The sequence below is a fragment of the Elephas maximus genome, chromosome 21, assembly GCF_024166365.1.
Source record: "Elephas maximus indicus isolate mEleMax1 chromosome 21, mEleMax1 primary haplotype, whole genome shotgun sequence".
NCBI classification, from domain to species: domain Eukaryota; kingdom Metazoa; phylum Chordata; class Mammalia; order Proboscidea; family Elephantidae; genus Elephas; species Elephas maximus.
In genome coordinates, this window is record NC_064839.1 from 14,960,839 (window position 1) to 14,976,833 (window position 15,995).

Genomic DNA, 15,995 nt, shown 5'->3' on the forward strand with positions numbered 1-15,995 from the left:
CAAAGCTAAAGACTGTTGAACCAGATTAACAAAAACTAAATGGTGTTTATAAGATACATCTAAATATAAGGATATAGAAAGGTTAGAGTTGAAGGATGGAAAAAAAGATAGATCATGCAAATACCAAGCCAAAGAAAACTGGAGAACATCACACAAAATAGACATTAAGGCAAAAAGCATTTTTAGAGATACACAAGCTCACTTTATAGTGACAAAATGTTCAACTTGCCAGGAAGATACAATAATTTTAAATTTGTATACACCCAATAACGTAGCCAGGTACAAAATAATGTGTTGTAGGATTCCATTCATATGAAGTTCAAACGCATGCAAAACTAATCTGTGGTGTTAGAAGTCTTCTATTACTTTCAGATGAAAGCAAGATATTGGAAACACTGAAAAAACAGCAAGGAAGCTGCCAGTATTCACATTCCCATGACTGTCAGAGTGAAAAGAACATAGAGGACGATTGTGATTAACCAAGTAAAGCAGAGAGTTCAGCCAAGAACCACACAGCCACCCTCCCAGATGCCTCTCCTTTTATCAATGACAGTAAAATAAGAAATCCTACCCCCAAATACTCTAATTATACAGTAATTAGAGGTAGAACAACATAAGGGCCCAGCTAGCTCCACCTTTGGGAAAACCTGGGCAAGACTGGGTAAGAACACACAGTGAACCAAGGACTAACACTGGTAAGGACTGTCTGACTTGTACGTTAAAGGGCCTGCTCCTGCCTGCAGTGGGACCTTTGCACCTCCCCTGACTTGGTCACATTAGGATAAGAAGCTAAGGGTTTGTGAACCCATGCCTCCTCACCTGTTACACCTGTTGACCTCCATCGCATGGAAGGAGACCCCAGCACTGAAAGACAGCACAGCTCACTCTCTTGAGTGGTGGCTTTTGCATACTGGCTGAAGTGGCGACTTAGTGCCTTACTTGCTATTCTGGCCTTCAACTACTACCAATGGGGTCAAGTTTACCCAGAGGTATTCACACTGGTAGAACAGAGTTAATAATCTGTACACACATAAAACTAAGGATACTTCTGTCCACAGATGGATACACATATGTAAACGCAGAGGGATTCATGCCACACAGGTATTGTGGCATTGACCACCCAGCGGCCTGTCCGCCCCTTTCTACCTTGCTACAAGAATCCTGACTTTATGTGCTGCAGGTGAGCTCAGCCTAGAGTATGAATGATGGCAATCTCTTCCCTTTAACTAGTGATTGGTCAGGGGATGGGCATGTGGCCAATTAGCCTCCTGCTGGGAGACTTCCAGGAAAATGTTTTCTTCCTAATAAAAACAGAGCAGCCTCATGAGAAGGACCTTTCCCTATCTTCTTCCTTTCTGCTTTGGGATCCAGGACCTGCTGCAAACATGTGTGACCATGGAAAGGCCAAGGGAACCTCAGAATCACCAGCTGAAACAATTTTGGAATCTCCTACCTCCAGAATTTATGTGAGAGAGTTACATGTTTATTATTTAAGCCCTCTATTTGCCTACATATAGGAGCCCTGGTGGCACTGTGGTTAAACGCTTGGCTGCTAACCAAAAGGCTGGCGGTTCGAACCCACCAGCCGGTCCATGGGAGAAAGATGACAGTCTACTTCCATAAAGATTTACAGCCTTGGAAACCCTATGGGACAGTTCTGCTCTGTCTGTCTATGGGGTTGCTATCAGCCGGAATCGGCTCAATGGCAACAGGTTTGGTTTTTGGTTTTATTGGTCTACTCCACTGTTTGCAACCAAAAAAATGATACAGACACAAAACTTACACAGAGGTTTCTCCTGGGAAGAGGAGGAGGCTTCTGGGAGGATTTCTGCTTTATGTGTAATAGAAAAGTTTTATAAGAAATGTCTATTCGTTTGTTACTTGTATAATAAACAGTAAATTTTTAAAACTGTGGAGGGAGAAAGTACATTATGGAGCAGCAGCAGCAGCAGCAGCAGCAGCAGCAGCAGCAGCAAAAGAATCCCCCCTATTTCGGTCTCCATAACATTCTAGAGAGAATTGGTTTACGCCCTCTATGAGTGATTCCTCTGAGTCTCCGTCCAGGCATATGGCAAACACCCACATATGGGTTTGTAGTAGTTGGCTGGACGAATGAATGAACAAATGAATGAATATACAGTATTTTATGACAAGATCGGAGCCCTGGTGGTACAATGGTTAAGAGCTTGGCTGCTAATCAAAAGGTCAGCAGTTTGAATCTACCAGCAACTCCTTGGAAACCCTATGCGGCTGTTCTACTCTGTTCTATAGGGCCGCTATGAGTCGGAATCGACTGGACGGCAATGACTTTTCGTGAACAGTATGACAAGATGCTCTGCAGATCAGCTAACATGACAATGGCGAGAATGCATGATAGAAGAGCTCCAATAACATCCTGGTGGGGATTTCCATTTGAATATGGTAACAAGGCATTTAGACTATATGTGCCTCCTTTAAAATCCACTGAAATCAATAAAAACAATGGAAAAAAGAGAGAAAAGAAAGCTTATGAAAAGGACACAATCCCAAACTGCAGAACACTTCTACCAAATCTATGGAATTTGGACCAGAAGGAGAATGCCAAGAGCTGCCCCACCTCCTCAGACCTCAGGCAGGGTGGAGACACTCCAAAAATAATGAAGTGTCACAGTTACAAAGGTCCATGGTGATCCTCTGACAGAGGCAAGTGGATAGGCCCAGGAGTAGAGTCATTCCAACAGGGCAGAGGCAGAGACTGTGAAATAAAAAGTCCAAAAAAGAGACACAGAAGATCAAGAAAAGTGTTAAGACGACAAAAAAAAAAAAAAAAAAAAAATGTGAAAAGTAAATTGACATAACTAAAAAGTACAAAAAACAAAACAAAAGCAAATGACAAGTAAAGCCAACACAGAGGTAAAGGGGACAGCAGAAACAATAGAATAGTGACAAAGTGCTAAACACACAATGAAATCACATAAAGTGACAAAGAAAAGAAAAAAGAGGGATGAGTGGTTATGAAAAGGATAATAGGTATGGAAGACAAATAAAGGAGACCCAGCAAACCCATAACTAATTCTCCCAAAAAAGAGTAGCATAGATGAGAAGATTATTTAAAGATAAAATGGGGTGGGGCGGGCAAGATTCCCTGAAAATAAAAAAAGGAAGATGAAGATCTAAGTCTACAGAATTAAATTATAAACCAAATTTCAGGAAAAAAGGACAAGGAATAATAAACACCACAGTTCATTCTGGTGAAGTTACTGAACTTCGAAGAATAAAGAATGAACCTAAAAGGACTTCAGGTGGAAAAATCAAGTCACCTCAAAAGGGAAAAGCAATCAGGTAGCCTAACTCCTTCTCATCTTTCAGGTCCCAGTTTCACTGTCACTCCTTCAGTAGCCCTCACAGAAAAGGTTAGGTCCCTGCTTTTTTTTATGTGGTCTCTAATATCACCCTGTACCTTTCCTTTGTAACATTTGCCATAAATCATGTGACTACAGACTGTCTTACATTGATTCTCCAGGACCTAGTACAATGCCTGGTACTCACTAGGTGCTCAGTGTTAAATGTTGAATTATTTAATTACCCAAAGACAGTCTCCTTTCTAACAGTCCTTTATAGGATGAAGAAACTGAGGCTCAGAGAGGTTATCTGTCTTACCCAGGTCACACACCTGAGAGGCAGTGAAGCAGGGACTTGGCCCCTGCCTGTGAATGCCCATGGCATTCCACTGGGCTCTAGCACCCTGTCAACTGACCTCAAACTTACACCTGCAGCCTTACTCTTGGGTTGCACCAACAAGAAAACTGCTGAAAACAAGACGTGCTTCCCATTTGTTAGGCCATCTCTGAGAAGGCTCACACTTGCATGGAGATGTTGCCCAAACAACTCGGAAACACAGAGGCGCGAGGCATAGACTTACATCCAAATTGCTTGATTTGAGTCGGTCTGTTTCTCTATCTTAATAGTTTAGACAATTGTTTTCTTCGAAGGAAGCATGAATAAGTCATAAAAAGCATCAAATTATAAATTATTGACCTGGATTACAAAATGTTTATAACAAATATATGGAAGGTAGTTTTACTTTTTTTTTTTTGAAACTAAGATGTAATTTTAACGTTGGAAATGTTCTGTCTTGACTGGGGTGGTTGCACCTGTATATACATTCATCAAAACTCACCTGATCACATGCTTCACATGTATACATTTCACTGTATGTAAATTTTACCTCAATTAGAAAACTACCATAATCAAAGTTTCTAATTAGTCACTATAAAAACGTCATGATTTACTTAGGCCACTTTGGAATTCTAATTTTATTAAAATTGCCACATGCATTCCTTAAAGGATATATATTTTATTCATATGACAAATTTAGGAATTCAAGGCACAGGAGAAACCTAGGAACGTGAAAAGCACCTGCTTTCTGTGTGGCACAGCGTACACGGCATCACTGTGTCCTCTCGCGTCTCTCTGAGCGCTGACGTCCCCCGACTCCTTGTAGCTGGATGACAGGTGCGTGTCAGTGTCCTCCTCCTCCCCGTACCCCAACGTCTCAAAGGATGGGAAAGATGTCCCCTTTCCCATCTCACTCTGCCAAGTTGGTCTATATTAGAACATCAAAGAGCAGAAAACACACCACTTAACACTTCACATTGGAACATACGTACACATTAAATGCTTTCTCCCCATCTCCACCAGAAAACTATTAGAACTACATTACAAAAAAATATAAGCTGAAAGCTTAATCACCCACTATCTGATCTCTTTTCAAACCCTAGGCATTTACTTTCTATTTTTCCTCTATGTTTTTATAGTTATTATCACTGCATAAGATATAATTTACCTTGTTTTAAAGTAAGAATCAAGTGGATATATCAGTTTAGACAGCCATTCCCTCTACTTACTTTTTTTCAAATTTTCATTGTTATAAATAACCTTGTATTGAACATCTATGTACAGATAACCTCTTCTGTATACAGGATTAATCCTATAAAACAAACCACCACATGGTAAACTGCTGAATCAAATGGTGTGAACGTTTTGTGTGTCTACATACAACCTACAAAATATCACTGCATAAATCATTTCCCCAACTTGTGACTATACTGGTAATAATTTTCTAAAATTTGCCAAAGGAATTTAAATCTCGAAGTCTGAACTTGCATGTCTTACTGAGACTGATTATTTCCCCATACATCTAGTAAGGGCACAATTCCACTACTGTGAATTATCCGTTCATGTCCTTTGTCACATACCTACTCTGATTCTAGTATGCTTGTTCCAGTTTGAAATTCATTTTCATCTACTAAAATTAAAACCCTGTCTTTGTGTTTACTACAAATATTTTTCCTAACCTATTAATTTTATTTTGGTTACATAAATTTTTAATGAGTCGGAATGGACTCAACAGCAGAGGGGTTTTACAGAAATTCTTAATATGTGAATGACTTTTAAAAATGTCTTTTTTTTTTTTTAAATTCTAAATTCTTAGCATAGAAGTAATTAGGCAGATGTCTCCACCTGAGAGGTTTGATAAAGACCAGATATTGATGTTCATGGTCTTATTTATGTGTATATACAGATTAACCTTTTCACTCAGTAGAAATTTATTTTGGTGTATGATATTAGGCAAGGCTCAAAGCTGATTTTTTTTTCTAATATTACTAATCAACATACTGTTGAAGCCTCTCCTTCCCCTCTGACCTGTGAGCCTGCCTTTATTAAAGATTCAATATGCTGTACCCACTAGGCTCACTGCAGGGTGTTCGTGTGCTCTAGTGACTCGCCTGCCCATTACTGAACCAGTCCCACATCATTTGAATGACTTTAACTGTACGCTTCAAAAGAAGATGGGGCTGATCCAGCCCTCCCCCTGGGCCGGTAGTCTTCCTTTCCAGATTGCCTTTGATAGCTCCACCCCTTTATTCTTCCCAGGAAATTTTAGAGTCATTTCCTCATCTTTAGTTCTTATGCAGCCAAAGCATAAACTCTTACTGGGAGAAAACAGGCTATAGTCAAACATCTCAAAATGGATTCAACATTTCAATGTAAAAACCAAAAATGAAAACATGTCCTAAGTGAAACAAGTGAGGAAACACATCCTAAGGAAATAAGTAGTCGTGTAATGCTGCGGTACGGAAATTCTTTCTAAATTTGACAACAGTGACAAAAATTACAAAGGATAAGGTTGATAGGTTTTACTACATTAAAAACACAGAATATTTGGTATGTCAAAAAAACAGAACTGAATATATGTAACAGTTAATAAGGCAAATCTGGTCATGTATCTCTTACCTCCACCCCCACCCCATGAGCTCTTAAAGCCCTCCAGTGCTTTCCCACTGCTCCAAGGGGAGATACTGAACCCTGAACAGGACCCCAAAGCCTCCCAGCATGGCCTCTGCCTACCCCTCCAGCCTTATCCTGAATCACTCCCCACCTCACTCAAGTCTTCCCAACTACAAACATCTTTCTTCAGTTGCTCACATGTGTTGTGCTCCGTTTCTCTCTCTGGAAAGCTCTTTCTGCCCCCACGCTGACCATCGCCCCAACCCTTAATCTCTTCCTAGTTGGTTCCTGTACGTCACTAAGCTCTCCCCATACCCTCCTTCCTCAGGAGGAAATCATCCCGGGCTTCCAGCCCAAAGTCGGCTTAAATTCAGCTCAAGCAATAAAGGTAAAGATGCTAAAGAAGAAAAAAGTTTTAGTACAGGTACCAAATAAGTGAGATTAGTGTAACTGTTCAGAGATCTACCTGAGGAATGATGAGCTGCAGCTCTCACTGTCTAGTTCATGGCACAGAGAATCTTACTAAGGGCTAAAAGCAACACTGAATTAACTGGCTCTGTGCTACTCTGAGGAGGGGCAGGCCAGCATCGTGTGGTCCAAACGATCAATGCTTTTATAGGTCATTGTTTAACAAGCCCCACTCAGAAGAAAATTCTGATACAATCTAAGAGCAATTAATGTCGCAGGACAGTGTCCCTTTGACAATGCTGATGAAAACCCGAGGACAAAATCTCTAATCATAAGCACGTGTGTGTGTATGGGAGTGTGCATGCTCAAACACACACACACACACACACACAATGCTGGGCTGCCCCTCCTCTTCCCTGAGAGGAAGCAAAGCCAGTGACATGGTCCCTACCGCAGCCTCAGCTCTGAGGTGGTGGCATAGGGCTCGATGGAGCTGTCCCTTCCAATGAACGTTGCATCACTCTCAGACCGGGATCTCTGGCGAGGCTGAGGAATGGCAACGGTCCGCCCAGTCAGTGTTGTTGCCAGGATGGCTGCAGCCAGAGCAGATCTACAGACAAAAACATCCCAGTGAGACAGTGAGACATGAACACTCAAGTCGAATGCTGAACCACAAGGTAAAAGAACGAACCAAGGGTGGCGGGGGCAGGGAATGAACAAGGTTTACCTTCTAGCCTCCTGCCAGTTACTGAATATTACTGACTACTGCCTGTAGTCTGCTATTTGCCATCACAGACAATCTCATTTGATTCTCACATTAACTACATGACTGGAATTACTGGTGTCTCATAGATATTCAGTGACTTGCCCAACACTTCCCAGCTAGTAGGAGGTGGAACCGGAGCCCTGGTGGTACAGTGGCTAAGACACTGGCTGCTAAACCCAGGTCAGCAGTTCAAATTCACTAGGAATTCCTTGGAAACCCTATGGGGCAGTTCTACTCTGTTCTACACGGTCACTATGAGTCAGAATTGGTTCAACGGCAACCGGTTTGGTTTTGGTTTTAGGAGGTGGAACCAGGCAGTTGGGTCCCAAAGCCTATATTCAAGTACTTTTCCTATTAAAATGAAAGATCAAATTCTTTTTTAAAAAGGGAGATATAAAAGATATGCCTTTTTAAGATGCTTGTAAATTCTTCAAAGGTATGGTACAGATAAGATCGGGTAGCAGACTTACAAAAGGAAAAAAAAAGACAAAAATACATCTAACAATAGGTTTTAAGACATTGAATATCATGCAATGAAGGACTGTGATTCCTGAAAAACAGGAGACAAATGAGGTAAGCCCTACAATTGTCCCAGCTTACCGCCTGAGAGCATTTCCAGGTCATACAGCAGGGAAGGGGAACTGAGGTGGAGCCAGACAGACTGCCTGAGTTGTGGAAACTAAGCTAAGAGAGGAGACCAAGGCGGCTAGTATTTGTAGAACAGAGTACTGAGAGGAGAGTGACAGAGAGAGAACCCTGGAGATCTGCAGAAGGTCCCCCTTGAGTGTTCACCAAAGTCCTCCTCAGCACATGAGTGTAAGGAAATTACCCAAGGCTGAGGAAAGAACCATCCAAAAGGATTAGAAAGAACTGTGCCAGGCACTCACACATGGCTGGGGAGAGTGCCTGTGCCCACTAGCCAGACTAGAAAAACTCAAATTCATGGGACACGAGTAGAGCACTCAGAAAGGTCTTGCCTCAGTTACCACTGCTCTAGGACACGCCTAGAATCAAACTGTTTCCAAGTAACTTAACCGCATCCGAGAACAAAGTTCAAGAAGACTTACAGGAATACAAAAACAACCAGCACTCAACAAGGTAAAATTCACAACAAGATCTCATATCTAATCAAAGATTACCCCGCATGTGGAGACAGAAAAACACGTCCCATAATGAAGAGAATAATCAATCTATCGAAACCCACCCAGAACTGAACGCAGATGTTAGAATTAGTGAAGAAGGCCATTAAAATAGTTATTATAACTGTATTCCACAAGTTCAAGAAGTTATGTAGAGACAGAGAAGATATAAAAAAGACCCATATCAAACTTTAGGAGATGAAAACTACAACGTCAGTGATTAAAAAAAAAACAACACTGCATGAAATTAACAGCAGATTACATATTGCAGAAGAAATGATCGGTGAACTTGAAGGTAAAACAACAGAAAGGAAAAAAAAAAAAAACAATGAAAAAAAATCACTAAAATGAGGGACATCTTCAGGAGGGCTAACATATGGATAACTGAAGTCCTTGAAGGAAACGAAGGAGTGAAGGATAGAAAAAAAAAAAAAAATTGAAGAAAGACTGGCTGGAAATTTTCCAAATGTGATGAAAACTATTAACCCACAGATTCAACAAGCTCAAAGGACTCCAAGTACGAGAAACAGGAAGAAACAAACAAACTATACCAATGCACATTATAATCAAGTTGACCAAAACCTGAGATAAAGGGAGAATATTAAAAGCAGTCAGAGAAAAATCATGTTGCATACAGGGGAGCAGAGATAAGGCCGATAGCGGATTTCTCACCAGAACCAATGCAAAGAGAAGACAGTGAAGCAACACCTTTAAAGTACTGAAAGAAAAAAACCTGTCTGCCTAGAATTCTGTATCCAACACAAAATATCATTCAACTATGAAAGTGGAATAAAGGCTTTTTAGACATACAAAAGCTGAAATAAATCATCACCAGCAGACCCAAACTACAATCAGATTGATCAGGAAAAGGTGGCACACATTATCAATATCAGGTATGACAGAGGTGAGTACACCACAGATTCTACACTTATTAAGAGGATAATAACAGAACATTATAAACAACTTTATTTCAACAAAGTCACCTACTTTGATGAAGAAGACAAATTCCTTGAAAGACGCACATACCAAAGTTCACTCAAGAAGAACTAGATAACCTAAATAATCCTCTACCTATTAAGGAAATTGAAATTGTAGTTTAAAACCTTCTCACAAAGAAAAACTCCAAGCACAAACAGATTCACTGGTGAATTTTTCTGAACTAATTCCACACAAATCCCTCCAAAAAAAACTGAAGAGGAAGGAGTATTTTCCAACTATGCTATAAGACCAGTATTATCCTGATACCCAAAGACATTATAAGAAAACTGCACACCAATATATACATAATGAACATACATGTAAAAATTCTAAACAAAATTTTAGCCAAGTGAATCCAACAATATATTATACAGATAATACTCCCTGACCTAGTAGAGTTTATCCCAGGACTGAAGGCTTAGTTTAACATTCAAAATCAACCAATGTAATTCACCACATTAACAAACTAAAAAACAAAATCATATGATCATCTAAATATATCCAGAAAAGGCATTTGACAAAATTCAATACCCATTACTGATTTAAAAAACCTCTCAGCCAAAGCAAACTAGGAATAGAAGGGAATTGCTTCAACCCGATAAAAGGTAGCTATGAAAAACTTGCAGGTTTAGAACAGATAATACCACATGTAATGGTGAAAGACTGGATGGTTTCCCCCAACGATCAGAAAAAAAAAAACAAAGATGTCCACTCTTACCGCTTTTCAACACTGTACTGGAAGTTCTGGCCAGCGAAATAAGGTAAGAAAAGGAAATAAAAGGTATTCAGATTGGAATGGAAGAAGTAAAACTGCCTTTATTCACAGACTTGAACATCTATGTAAAAAATCTAATTAGTGAGTTTAGCAAGGTTGAAAGATACAAGAACAACGTGCAAAAATCAGTTGTACTCCTATATACTAGCAACAAACAATCAGACATTGAAATAAAGGATACTATTTACAATAGCATCAAAAAAAAAAGCTATTAGGGATAAATTTCATAGAAGATATGAAAAATATATACACTGGAAACTACAAAATACTGCCTAGAGGAATTAAAGAAGACCTAAATAAATGGAAATATATACCTTGTTCATAGGTTAGAAGACTCAATACTGATAAACTGTCAATTATCTCCTAATTGGCCTATAGATTATATGCAATCTCAATCAAAATCACAGCAGGCTTATTATAGAAATTGACAATTTGATTCTAAAATTGACATGGAAAGGCAAAGGACCTACAACAATCAATACAACTCTGGAAAAACAACAAAATTGGAGGGCTAATGCTACCTGATTTCAATAATTATTATAAAGCTACAGTCATCAAAGCAGCATCAAATAAGAATAAACAAACAGATATATGGAACAGAATAGAGTCCAGAAATAAACTCAGACATACATTAACAATCGATTTTTTAAAAAATAATATTTTACGGAGTTTTTGGTGAAAGTTTACATAGCAAGTTAGGTTCCCATTTGACAATTTCCACACAAATTGTTCAGTGACGTTAGTTACATTTATCATAATGAGTCAACATTCTCTTTAATTGTGTTCTATTTGTTCCCTTTCCAAAACTCTAGTTTCTCTGCCCCCTTTTCTTCTCATCTTTTGAGTAATTGTTGGCCTTTTGGTATTATCCTTTGGCTTTTAAGTAGAGCACCAATCTTACAGGTAATATGCTTTATTTTATGTGCCACTCTGCTATTTCGCTAAAAGATGATCTCAGGGGATAGGCTCGGTTCTAGGTTTTAAAGAGTGTCTCAGGGTGAAAGTCTCAGGGAGTCCTCTATTCTCTACTGTTCCAGTTTGTCTGGCTTTTTAAATATTAAAAAAAAAAAACAAAAAACTGAGCTCTGCTCCATATTTTTCTCCCATTCTATTTGGGACCAACTATTGTGACAAAATGGTCAGTGGTGGTAGCCAGGCACCAACTAGTTCTTCTGGTCTCAGGGTAGATGAAGTTGTGGCTTGTGTAGACTTGTTTCTTCTCTGAGCTTCTTACTGTTTTGCTCCTAGTGAGTAGAAACCCGTAGTTGTGTCTTAGATGGCTGCTCGCAATCTTTTAAGACCCCAGATGGTACTCACTTCACTAGGATGCAGATCATTCTGAACTATGTTATGCCAATTAACTGCGTTGTCCCATGAGACTATGGTCCTAAGCCAGAAAGGCTTCCTTTTTGGCCTTATCTCAATCCACCTCCACTCACCTGCTATACTTCAACTATGCTGAACTCTTTTTATAATTTTATCATGCTTCAGCTCAGCTGAAAGTTTACACTGCAAATTAGTTTCTCATTCAAAAAATTAATACATACATTGTTATGTGATATTGGTTGCAATTCCTACAATGTGTGAACATTCTCCCCCTTTTCCACCCTGGGTTCCTGGGTGTCCATTTGTCCAGTGAACAACTGAATTTTCACAAAGGTGCAAAAGCAATGCAGTGGAGGAAGACTAGCTGAGGTAGGCTGCTTCTACAATGGTGCCCGATGATCCTCATCTCCTGATAATAATATTCATTTATAATCTTCTCCCTTTGAGTGTGGCCCAGGCCTAGTGACTTGCTCCTAATGAACAGAATACAGCAAAAGGGATGGAATATCACTTATGAAGTTAGGTTACAAAGACTGTGAATCCCCAGCTAGAAAAGGTGGCAGCATAGACAGTAGCACTCTCATGTCCCCCTATAACACTGACCGATGAAAACATGTAAAGAGCCACACAACCAGTGACCTCAGGACTCTGGGCAGCAAGTGAAGGATTGAAAAACCAGGCTGAGAACCGAATTAGAGGAAAGTTCGAGTGGGGATGGCTGGAAGGTGGAGATTTGTGGACCTTGCATATGCCACTCACCGACCCAGTTTAGTGCGGCTATTTTGAGATAGCTATTTTTTTTTCACAGGTGGCATTTCCAAACAAAAAGTCCATGGTGGGAGCAAAATGGAACAGTCATACTTAGAGATACTGAATAAACAGCCCTGGACAGGTGTGAAAGGTGGACAAAGTGCATACTGGGACTGGGTAGACCTGATAGAGAGCAGTGCCCTAGTACAGCACAGATGTGAGTCCTGGGAACCCTGGGAAAATACCGCCAGAGGAAAAAGGTGTGACTGGCTGGGGGATTTCAAGCTGAGGGGAGGAAGCCCGGACATGCACCCCTGGGGAGGGGAACAAGGCAGGTGCAATACCGCTGACATGTGCTCCTATACATGGGGTGAGGCCAGTGGTGGAAGCATCAGGAAGAGGACCCAGGACCACTTAGCAGCCGTGGAACAGCAACCCACTGAAATACAGCTAGCCACCCCCCGCCCCCACCACTTCCCTACAGTCAGAGAACCAGCCCAGTGTGCCGGTTCCCAGCACCATGCATCTCACCACGTGCTGAGGTCCAGCCACCAGTGCTGCGTGCCTCGACGCACTCCAGCGTCCCACCCCCAAGGCCATGCCTCAGTCTGTACCACGGTCCTGTCCCTGACGCTGTGCACCCACTGCACACCAAGCTACCACCTCTAGCTCCCTATTGAAGAGTCCCACTCCCAGTGCCACGAAACGTATAGTGGGAAGGGTCCTGTGCCCAGCACTGCAGGTCTTCCATGGGAGCCTGACTCATCCCACCCACCTGCAACAGGAAGCCACAACAAGCCAACTGTTGTTCTTAGGAGCTGTAGAGTCGATTCTGACTTGTAACGGCCCTATGCACACCAGAACAAAACACTGCCTGATCCTGTGCCATCCTTATAATCATTGTTATGCTTGACCCCATTGTTGTAGCCACTGTGTTAATCCACCTCGTTGAGGGTCTTCCTCTTTTCCGCTGACCCTGTACTTTACCAAGCATGGTGTCCTTTTCCAGGGACTGATCCCTCCTGACAACATGTCCAAAGTATGTAAGATGCAGTCTCCCCACCCTTGCTTCTAAGGAGCATTCTGGTTGTACTTCTTCCAAGCCAGATTTGTTCATTCTTTTGGTAGTCCATGGTATAGTCAATATTCTTCACCAACACCACAATTCAAAGGCATCAATTCTTCTTCAGTCTTCCTTATTCACTGTCCAGCTTTCACATGCATATGACGCAACTGAAAATACCACTGCTTGGGTCAGGCGCACCTCAGTCTTCGAGGTGTCATCATTGCTTTTCAACACATTAAAGAGGTTCTTTGCAGCAGATTTGCCCAATGCAATGTGTCTTTTGATTTCTTAACTGCTGCTTCCAGGGGTGTTGATTGTGGATCCAAGTAAAATGAAATCTTTGATAACTTCAGTCTTTTCTGCATTTATTATGATGTTGCTTATTGGTCCAGTTGTGAGAATTTTTGTTTTCTTTATGTTGAGGCATAATTCATACTGAAGTCTTTGATCTTCATCAGTAAGTGCTTTAAGTCCTCTTTACTTTCAGCAAGCAAGGGTGTGTCATCTGCATAATGCAGGTTGTTAATGAGTCTTTCTCCAATCCTGATGCCCTGTTCCTCGTCATACAGTCCAGCTTCTTGGATTATTTGCTCAATATACAGATTGAATAGGTACGGTGAAAAGATACAACCCTGACGCACACCTTTCCTGACTTTAAACTACACAGTATCCCCTTGTTCTGTCCAAACAACTGCCTCTTGATCTATGCACAGGTTCCTCATAAGCACAATTAAGTGTTCTGGAATTTCCATTCTTTGCAGTGTTATCCATAATTTGTTAAGATCTACACAGTCGAAAGTCTTTGTATAGTCAATAAAACACAGGTAAACATCTCTCTGGTATTCGCTGCTTTCAGCCAGGATCCATCTGACATCAACAATCATATACCTGGTTCTATGTCCTCTTCTGAATCTGGCTTGAACTTCTGGCAGTTCCCTGTCTATATACTGCTGCAGCCACTTTTGAATGATTTTCAGCAAAATTTTGCTTGTGTATATTAATGATATTGTTCCATAATTTCCGCATTCAGTTGGCTCACCTTTCTTGAGAACAGGCATGAATATGGATCTCTTCTAGTCAGTTGGCCAGGAAGCTGTCTTCCATATTTCTTGGCATAGATGGGTGAACACTTCCAGTGCTGCATCAGTTTGTTGAAACATCTCAATTGGTATTCCGTCAATTCCTGGAGCCTTGTTTTTCGCCAATGCCCTCAGTACAGCTTGGACTTCTTCCTTCAGTACCATCGGTTCCTGATCATATGCTACCTCTAGAAATGGTTGAATGTCGACCAATTCTTTTTGGTATAATGACTCTGTGTATTCCTTCCATCTTCTTTTGATGCTTCCTGTGTCATTTAATATTTTCCCCATAGAATCCTTCACTATTGCAACTCGAGGCTTGAATTTTTTCTTCAGTTCTTTCAGCTTGAAAAACGTTGAGCATGTTCACCCCTTTTGGTTTTCTACCTCCAGCTCTTTGCACATGTCATTATAATATTTACTTTGTCTTCTGGAGCCGCCCTTTGGAATCTTTTGTTCAGTTCTTTTACTTCATCATTTCTTCCTTTTGCTTTAGCTGCTCGATATTTGAAAGCAAGTTTCAGAGTCTCCTCTGACATCCATCTTAGTCTTTTCTTTCTTTTCAATAACCTCTTGCTTTCTTCATGTATGATGTCCTTGACGTCAATGCACACCTCGTCTGGTCTTCAGTCATTAGTGTTCAACGTGTCAAATCTATTCTTGAGATGGTCTCTAAATTCAGGAGGGATATACTCAAGGTCGTATTTTGGCTCTTGTAGACTTGCTCTAATTTTCTTCAGTTTTGTCTTGAACTTGCATATGAGCAATTAATGGTCTGTTCCACAGTCGGCCCCTGGCCTTGTTCTGACTGATGATATTGAGCTTTTCCATTGTCTCTTTCCACAGATGTTGTTGATTTGATCCCTTTGTGTTCCATCTGGTGAGGTCCATGTGCATAGTCACCGTTTATGTTGGTGAAAGAAGGTATTTGCAATGAAAAAGTCATTGGCCTTACAAAATTCTATCATTCAATCTCCGGAATTGTTTCTATTACCAAGGCCATATTTTCCAACTACCAATCCTTCTTCTTTGTTTCCAACTTTTGCACTCCAATCACCAGTAATTATCAATGCATCCTGATAGTATGTTCAATCAATTTCAGACTGCAGAAGCTGATAGAAATCTTCAGTTTCTTTATCTTTGGCCTTAGTGTTTGGTGCGTAAATTTCAATTAACAGTCATATTAACTGGTCTTCCTTGTAGGTGTATGGATATTATCCTATCACTGACAACGCTATACTTCAGGATAGATCTTAAAATGTTCTTTTCGATGATGCATGAAACACCATTCCTCTTCAAGCTGTCATTCCTGGCATAGTAGACTATATGATTGTCTAATTCAAAATGGCCAATACCAGTCCATTTCAGCTCACTAATGCCTAGGATATCGATGTTTATGCATTCCATTTCATTTTTGACGATTTCTAGTTTTCCTAGA

The 15,995-nt window shown here is 40.6% G+C and overlaps 1 protein-coding gene across 6 annotated transcripts in view; it reads right to left on the reverse strand.

Moving 5' to 3' along the window:
• CEP89 (centrosomal protein 89) overlaps positions 1 to 15,995 on the reverse strand; it is a 97,726-nt gene that overhangs the window by 72,739 nt on the left and 8,992 nt on the right. For all 6 annotated transcript variants that reach the window (XR_007514631.1, XR_007514633.1, XR_007514634.1 and 3 more), the window contains exons 3-4: positions 7,130 to 7,288; positions 4,399 to 4,585 (exon numbers count right to left, since the gene is read on the reverse strand). Coding sequence is in view for 2 of the 6 variants with exons in the window: in XM_049864045.1 (XP_049720002.1) it covers positions 4,399 to 4,585; positions 7,130 to 7,288 (346 nt within the window). In the remaining 4 variants the exon portion in view is untranslated. The remainder of the gene's footprint in view (positions 1 to 4,398; positions 4,586 to 7,129; positions 7,289 to 15,995) is intronic.